General features: G+C 35.8%; 1 protein-coding gene across 1 annotated transcript; it reads left to right on the top strand.

Moving 5' to 3' along the window:
• Nucleotides 1-886: 886 nt before the first annotated feature.
• Nucleotides 887-2,353, top strand: LOC134234503 (uncharacterized protein K02A2.6-like). Its single transcript, XM_062716580.1, has 3 exons — nucleotides 887-1,418; nucleotides 1,632-1,739; nucleotides 1,941-2,353. The coding sequence occupies exons 1-3, from the start codon at nucleotides 887-889 to the stop codon at nucleotides 2,351-2,353; spliced, it is 1,053 nt and encodes a 350-aa protein (XP_062572564.1).
• Nucleotides 2,354-8,864: the final 6,511 nt, after the last annotated feature.

Genomic DNA, 8,864 nt, shown 5'->3' on the forward strand with positions numbered 1-8,864 from the left:
TTCTACACCAGTTCATTATTTGAAATCAAAGCCAAATCATTAGAGGGACAGAAAAAAAAGCGAAGCCCATTGTGCAGTAAGACAGTGTTTTTGTTTGTGGGGGGAAAACATGATGCAGATACATGTGAATTTACGAACACAAAGTGTTTCAAATGTGATAAGATTGGACATTTGGCAAAGAAATGCACACATGAAAAGGGTAATCCAAAGTTTAATGGAAAATCTATTCTATATGTGAATGAGTACTCAAAATTTGATCACAGTGATGAATATCATCATAAAGAACATAGTATATACTCTGTTTTCAACACAGAAACATCAAGCAAACAAAGGACTGTTCGGTTGACCTAGAGCTAGGAGACAAACTTGTGAAGTTTCAGATCGACACAGGCAGTATGAGAACAATAGTGAATGAAGCAGTCTACAGACGTAGAATCTGAGTATGAGCTCAAGATATCATCAGCATCGCTTTAATCCTATACCAAGGAGTAAATTGCAATTCTAGGTGAATTTGATGTGACTGCCAAGTATGGTGAACGATGTGTGCCTCGAATGTTACTTCTTACAGTTCAAGGAAACCAGTCCTGTCTTCTAGGAAGAGATCTGTTGTCAAGGATCAAACTGAATTATGAAAACATTTTCTCAGTGAAAAGTGGATCGGTAGATACCTTACGTAAGGAGTATGAGGATTTATTCGAGAATTCAGATCCAATAAAAAACTTCAAGGCTCAGATTAGAATCAAAGAACAGTGCCAACCAATTTTTCCAAGGCCCTTCCAGCCCCCTATGCCCTCAAGGAAAGAGTGGTGATTTGAAGAATTTGAAGAAGCTCGAAGAAAGAGGAGTGATTTATCCCGTAAAAACAAGTAAGTGGGCTGCACTGATAATGGTGGTTCCCAAACCAGATAAATCCGTGAGACTTTGTGGTGACTACAAAGTCAATGTAAATCGAGTCATTAGCGGAGAACAGTATCCTTTATCTAAAACGGATGATATGTTTGCGACTCTAGCAGGAGGAGAGAAGTTAACAAAACTTGATTTGCGTCAGGCATATTCTCAGTTGGAGCTGAGTAGTGACTCGAAAGAGTATCTCACAGTGAATACCCACTTAAGACTTTATCGTTATAGAAGACTAGCCTACGGGGTGTGTTTATCTAGTGCCATTTTCCAAGGAGTAATTAACAAGATTTTAAGCGGACTTCCGTATGTAGTATGCCGCATTGATGATATCCTGATCATAACTCCAGATGATGATTCTCATGTCAAGACCATCCAAGAAGTGTTTCACCGTCTGCGAGAGCACAAATGTATCTTCATGGCTGATCAAGTGATATACATGGGATTTTTGTGGACAAACAGGGGATGCATCCTACAGATGAGAAAATTGCTGCAACACGTGATGCTCCAAGGATGTAAAGGTAGTAAATGCATACTTAAGACTCTTGAACTATTATGGATCATTCTTACCAAATTTAAGTACTGTGCTACATCCTTTACACCAATTACTGAAAAAAAGGGGAAAATTGGTCATGGACAGACAAGTGTGAAGAGAGTTTCGAGGACGGCAAACAGATGATTACGAAAGGAAAACTGTTAGTTTTTTTATGATATGAACAAACTTCTTCGTATAGCATGTGATTCTCCGGCATATGACCTTGGAACTGTAGTGTCTCACATTATGGATGCTGGATCAGAGAGGCTCATTGCCTTTGCTTCAAGGACTTTGAATTCCAGTGAACGTAACTATGCACAAGTGGAAAAAAGAAGCGTTGTCCATCATATTTGGGGTGGAAAAATTCCACAAATACCTGTATGAAAGGACATTTACTCTTATCACAGATAACAAGCCAACAAGCCATTGGTCACTATTTTAGGACCAAAGAATGGAGTACCAACCTAAGCTGCTGAGAGAATGCAGAGATGGGCTCTCATACTATCAGGATACCAGTACCAAATACAGTATCGAGCATCACAGGAAAATGGAAACTGTGATTCATTATCGAAACTTCCTATTTCAGATAACCAGGCACAGGAAGATTATGAAGAAATCTACTTCTCTGAACTGGATGATATAGAACTTCCAGTTTCGAACACTGACATTTATAAAGCAACAAAGATGGATCCGGGGCTATCTAAGGTACATAAACTTACCTTAACTGGATGGCCAAATCACAATGCAGATCCAGAACTTCAACCATTCTTTGAGAGGAGGATATCTTTGAGTGTAGAGCAAAGAGTTGTGTTATTGGGAATTCGAGTTGTGATTCCTAAGACTTTGATAAAGCGCATACTCGAAGAACTTCATGAGGAACACTTGGGAATGTGCAGGTCACTAGCGCGTAGATATCTATAGTGGCCAAACCTAGATAAGGACAAAGAGGAAGTTGTCGAAAACTGTCCATCATGTATGTCTGTAAGAAAGTCTAAAATCAGCACCACTGCATCCCTGGATCTGGGCTATGAGACCATTTCAGAGCATACATATTGATTATGCTGACTACAAGGGTCAATCCTTACCTATTGTTAATGATAGCTACTCTAAGTGGATAGACGACATTCCATTAAGATCCATGACAAGCTTAATGACAACTGTCAAGCTCAGAATGCTGTTTGCATCGAGAGGACTACCGGAAGAGATAGTAAGTGATAACGAGACACAATTCACATCAAGTGAATTTAAGGTGTTTGCACGACTGAACGGAATAAAGCACAAATTGGTACTACCTTACCATCCACAGTTAAACGGATTTGCTGAGAGAGGTGCGCAGATTGTTAAAAAGGCAATGCAATGTAAGGAAGCTGATGGGAATCCGCACTCCCTCGAACATAAATTGGCTGACCTACTTCTTAAATACAAGAAAACACTATAAACTACCACAGGAGTTGCTCCTGCATGCAGAGCTTTTCCTAAAGACGCAGCACAGTTAAGGTTACAAATGGAAATATCGACGATTTTTAAAGATAAAAATACATACTTTATTAGGATGGGCGATTCTTTTTAGGAATTCACTGATATCAAAAAAATGAAATGTGGTTTAAATCTACATGTTGGGGACATTTAGATTTTTTATTTAGACTTGTCATGTAATGTCGACGTCACATGACTTTGGCAATAATACTTGCAGTTTAGAGGTCATCTTTAAATTTCAATATTGCAAGGGCATAACCAAGTTAAAAATCTTAGTTTATTTTATGATCCTTTTCAACACTATATGTAGTTTTTGAAAAGTGCTGCGAACCTATATAGATTCCTTTTTTTTAATTGGTAAAATTTAATTTGTTGGACGGCAGGTTGAATATTTTGCTGGTCAACTACATTAAATATAGCTATAATTAATCTATTTGCAAAATTTCAAGAAGTTCGCAGCACTTTTCAAATATCTTAATGCTTCTTGAGTTTACGTGTGAAATTTTGACAAGATACATGGAGGGTATGCCCTTGCAATAAATTGATTTATTAGGTCCCATCCATTACTTTTCCAATGAATCTGCATACAAACACACGACATTATCGCTTGTCTGGAGAATGCACATACAGTTTATAAATAAAATACTAAAATAGACATCGCATCCTAGTTAACGGCTTTTTATTTTACTGGAAATAATATTTTATTTGAGAACAAATGACATTTTTCATTGTACAAAATGTGACTTGATCAGCCTTTCACTGTGTACAAACTGCGTCATTTTTGCGAGATGACGTCACATTGACAAGTGCATTGCGATCGATGCATCGTTTATATACTGTTGTGTGGGATTTAACAAACGACAAAACTGCATGTAATAGTAAGTTTGTATGTAGTATACAGCTATCCAGCTGTTTGAAATAGCAAATAATTTCATTTTGTGGTATTTTGAAGACCCTATATTACGTGTGACGTCATAGTAAACATTTCCCGTACAAATTAGGCCCCGCCTCTTTACTGTAACCTTAACTGTGCTGCGGAGGCAGCTTAGAACCAACCTGTCTGTAATAAAACCTTGCACTGGAAAACGAGTGTAAAATTATCAGCAGAAAATTAAACAAAACCATGACAGAGGAGTCTTTCAAGTAAAAAAAATTCCACACTGGGGAGAAAGTACAGGTGAAAACAACTATTCAAGCTGGCAAATGGAAATGGATTCCAGGCAATGTTCACAAGGTGATGGGACCTCTGACATATCTTGTGAGGGTTGGCAAATGGACTCGGTATTGTCTTTGCGATCATTTGCTTAGTTGTAAAGCTAATCTTCCACAGGAAAAAACAGAACATCGAAATCTTCGACTCCACTGTAGATGTCAACTTTACATTCATTCATGCAGGTGTAACATCTCCGTCAAATGCACCTGAACACATTCCACATTTCAGAGCTCAAAACCAGTCGCCAAACCCGAGTGACAATCAAACCATTTCTTCAGCTGACTCTCCGCCGTCCAATCAAAATATACCCGTTCCAATAACACCAGTCAAGCGTTATCCCGCACGTGAACGAAATTCAACCAAAAATTTAAATACTTACTTTTGAATTGAAAGGATCATTCTCTATAAGGCCGTTTTTCGGCCTACAATGACTTCAAATTTTCAAATAGTATTTCTTCCCTTAAAAATTGCACGAATCACTAGGCTTATGTTCCAATTTAATGATAAATATTGGTTGGTTAATGATTTTTCAGTATTTTTAATGATATAGGGTCAAAAAGTAAGGTACTATCGGTCCGTATTAGCATTAGAGTAATGGGAAAAAACAAGAGGGTGGTTAAATAACTCCTATGCATGTCATAACCACCTTTAACCAACACCAAAATTTGCATGTACATTTCTTATAAACATAAAAAGTGACTACCAAATTATGAATTTGGATAAAGGTGGTTATGACACCTAAATAAAAACTTTTCACTTTATTTTTACGATATTTTCTGAAAAAGTTTACTATTCACAAAGAAGGATATCAGCTTATATAGATTATTTCTTTTGTGAACTTTTGGTTAGAGTACAATTATCTGTTGATTTACTAAGATTTATATCAGCCATGCATATTTACTAAAAAAAAAATGTGATCTTTTTACTTAAAAATCTAAAAATCAAAGGACTGAGAAGACTGGATGTCATGAAATAACAAGTGGTGACGTTTCTTTTGAAATGTCTGATAAAGATTAAGAAATAAAATCTTTTTATAGAATATAAGGTGTGAATATGAGTTATCTTTTATATTTATAATGATAGTTATAGTTAGTATATCTATATATGCTACTTCTTTGAATTTTATTATGAGTACTCCATATATTCTTTAAATTGTTTTTCCTTATGAGTACTATATATGTTCTAGAAATGATGAAAGCAGTCTTTGTTGAAATGGTAACATGCATTTATCATTTTTGTATAGACTTTTTTCCTATGGGTACACACATAATTTGTATATGGACACTCTCGTACGAGTATCATGTGATCCATATTTTGTTTAATGGGTCTTAAAATTGAGATGACTCAATCTATTCATCACACTTCTTTGACATCATCGATATAAATCAAGATAACATTAGTCCTGTCTAAAAAAAATAAACTGGTAAAGAGAGGAGGGATTCCTAAATGTAATATGTGATCGATATAATTGAATGTTGCTTTACCCCATTTAAGGATTTTTCAACCAGATAAAGAAATCATCCACTTAAGGTCAAATGTTTATAAATGCATAGTTGCATTAATAACCAATAACCGAAGGGATGGGCCCCCTTTTTTTTTTTTTTAAAAAGAAGATTATATCCAAAAGACCGATGATATTTAATTTTAATGCTAATGACTAAAGGTATGGCACTGTCACTATCCGTGCTAAACAAGTTTTTGACGCTGCACTTGGAAAGAGGCTGAATTCAACCAAACAGGTTTCAAGAGTGGGAAAGGAGAATAAAACCCCAAAGGTCCATTTTGTACCTGTGATGTTGTAGAACTCTTAAGTCCGTACACTAGTATATACGAAATTAAAACTTCAGAATCAGATATGCACAGTTGAAGGAACTGTTAAAATTCTGCTCCATTTTATGCTGTGCCGTTAGACCAAAGGGGGGGGGGGGGGGGGGCTCAACTTTTATGCATGTAAATACATAAAGTTTAGATGGCATTTTTAATTGAATATAATGGCAACACGAGTAATTAAATAAAAGCAAAGCCATTTTTCACAACGTTATTTCATTTAGCTTAGAGATGTATATTTTAATGCAACTGCTATATGTATTGACTATTTACATGTGTATGGATAGTCAACATGTACTTGTACTGATATTCTTATGCTGTTAATTCTTTATTTTTGGCAATTGTTGAATTTCTTTTCTTAATTACTACTTCAGTTTTATTTAATCACAATCAAAATCCATTCAGTTCTTTCAACATTTGATACATAACTCTTAGATTTCAAAAGAACATTAGAAACCTCATTTCTAGCATGGTTATTTTATGCGTAAAATAAGTACCACATCTATAGAAATGATATACAATTACAATATAATTATATATCATATAATACTTTTCAATAAATTGCAAATCAAACTTTTTCAGCAGTATTCAGTGTGAATTTTGTAAAGATTTACGTTCAAAATATGCAAAATGTGGATGCATGGGAATTCTTGTCATAAAAAGTATCTTAAACCTTAAATTCAAAAAATCTTTGAATTTATTACTTTGGTCTGATGTATTTCCGACATAAATAAACAATTTTTGATTATTTACATCCAGAAACATGCATAAAAGCTTGATTTAAATACACCTACCCTCAATTTTTCTTTCACTGACGGCCATTTTTTATCTCTAAATCACGTGACTTAGATGATCGATGTTGAAAAACAAACATCAAAATCATGAACAAGAATGATTAAGGTAATATAAAATCACATTTTAAAATGGTTTTATCGTAGGCCGGAAAATGGCCTTATAGAGAATGAACCTTTGCTATATTGACTTGATAAAGTTATTGACTGGCTAAAATTAATTTGAAGATTGATTTGATTGGTAGTAAAGTTTTGAGGGGGATCAAATGTAAGAGGGAAGGAGTGTGGTAGTTGTACATGTAAGTGTATTTTTGATCGGGATCGAGATTCAAATTATTTTGTTAATGAATAGTGAGTTCCCTTAAGATAAAGAATCAAAATAACATGTGTTCTGTCTTTTGGCGCACTGAATGGTGTTTCCCAGAAGATTACATATATATAATTTGCTTTATATACATGTGAAGCCAATAAAGAAAACAAAACAAAAAAACAAAATACACAACCAAGGTAATCCTTTTTTGTGGGGGGGGGGGCAAAATTCAGATATATCGGTGGAAAAGCTGGGCATAAATAAAGTGGACCCAAAAATCATTAATATTTCAAGCAAGATGTTAACTCAAGAGGAAAAAGAATTATAAGAACAGGGCTTAAAATTTGCACCAACGCCCAACCCCGGCAATCAAAACCAAGAAAAGGATGTACAGCTGTAGATGAATTCTTTAGAAAACTACGTTAAAGAGAAATTTTTAGACGGGTTAATAATAAATGACGATTGCATTGTGAGAAATAAAAAAGGAACCACAATACAAAAAGGACGTAACAATGATTTAATTGACTATATAGATGTTCTGAAATCCACAAATCGTCTTTTCTAAACAAACAAGAGGCCCAGGGGCCACAGCGCTCACCTGAGCACATCGGGATTGAATTTAATCCCCCCTCCAGGTGTTCATCATTTGAAAAAACTACAATCTACACTACCTGAGGATGATTCCATATAAATATCACTAATCATAGCTTTGAAGTACTTGAAAAAAAAAGGTTTTTAAAGGTTTCCTTATATATCCTTATGTAAAACTTGGGTCGGCCATTTTGGCCCCACCCTAGCCCCGGGGGTCATGATTTGAACAAACTTGAATCTACACTACCTGAGGATGATTCCACATGAGTTTCATCTTTCCTGGCCCAGTGATTTTTGAGAAGGATTTCTAAAGATATTTCCTTTATTTTCCTATGTAAAACTTGGGTCGGCCATTTTGGCCCCAAACTTGCCCTGTGGGTCATCATTTGAACAAACTTGAATCTACACTACCTGAAGATGATTCCACATGAGTTTCATATTTCCTGGCCCAGTGGTTCTGGAGAAGAAAGTTTTTAAAGATTTTTCCTATATATTTCTATGTAAAACTAGGGTCGGCCATTTTAGTCCCACCTTTGTCTCGGGGGTCATGATTTGAACAAACTTGAATCTTCACTACCTGAGGATGATTCTATATGAGTTTCATCTTTCCTGGCTCAGTGGTTCTTGAGAAGAAGATTTTTAAAGATTTCTCCTATATATTCCTATGTAAAACTTGGGTCGGCTATTTTGGCCCCACCCTTGCCCCGGGGTCATCATTTGAACAAACTTGAATCTACACTACCTGAGGATGATTCCACATGAGTTTCATCTTTCCTGGCCCAGTGGTTCTGGAGAAGAAGATTATTAACGATTTATCCTATATATTCCCTTGTAATAATTTGGGTCGGCCATTTTGGCCCCATCCTTGCCCTGGGGGTCATCATTTGAACAAACTTGAATCTACACTACCTGAGGATGATTCCACATGAGTTTCATCTTTCCTGGCCAAGCGGTTGTGGAGAAGAAGATTTTTAAAAAATGCCATTAATTTTTAACAAATTCATTATTATCTCCCGTTGGAAAAGGGCATGGCCCTTCATTTGAACAAACTTGAATCCCCGTTACCCAAGGATACTTTGTGCCAAGTTTGGTTGAAATTGGCCCAGTGGTTCTTGAGAAGAAGATGAAAATGTGAAAAGTTTACAACAACAACGACGACGACAACGACTACAACGACAGACAACGGACGGATTGTGATCAGAAAAGCTCACTTGAGCTTTGGCT

The sequence above is a fragment of the Saccostrea cucullata genome, unplaced genomic scaffold (genome assembly GCF_032062105.1).
Source record: "Saccostrea cucullata isolate Sc308-1 unplaced genomic scaffold, CSIRO_AGI_Scuc_v1 ctg3822, whole genome shotgun sequence".
In the NCBI taxonomy this organism is placed as follows: Eukaryota; Metazoa; Mollusca; class Bivalvia; order Ostreida; family Ostreidae; genus Saccostrea; species Saccostrea cuccullata.

Bases quoted from the DNA above. Each gene is read 5' to 3' on its own strand.
- LOC134234503 (XM_062716580.1), top strand. From the start codon at position 887: ATGGTGGTTCCCAAACCAGATAAATCCGTGAGACTTTGTGGTGACTAC. The intron at 1,419-1,631 runs GTAGTAAATGCA...TTCTTCGTATAG, and splicing joins GATGCTCCAAGGATGTAAAG to CATGTGATTCTCCGGCATAT. The intron at 1,740-1,940 runs GTAACTATGCAC...TCATACTATCAG, and splicing joins GACTTTGAATTCCAGTGAAC to GATACCAGTACCAAATACAG.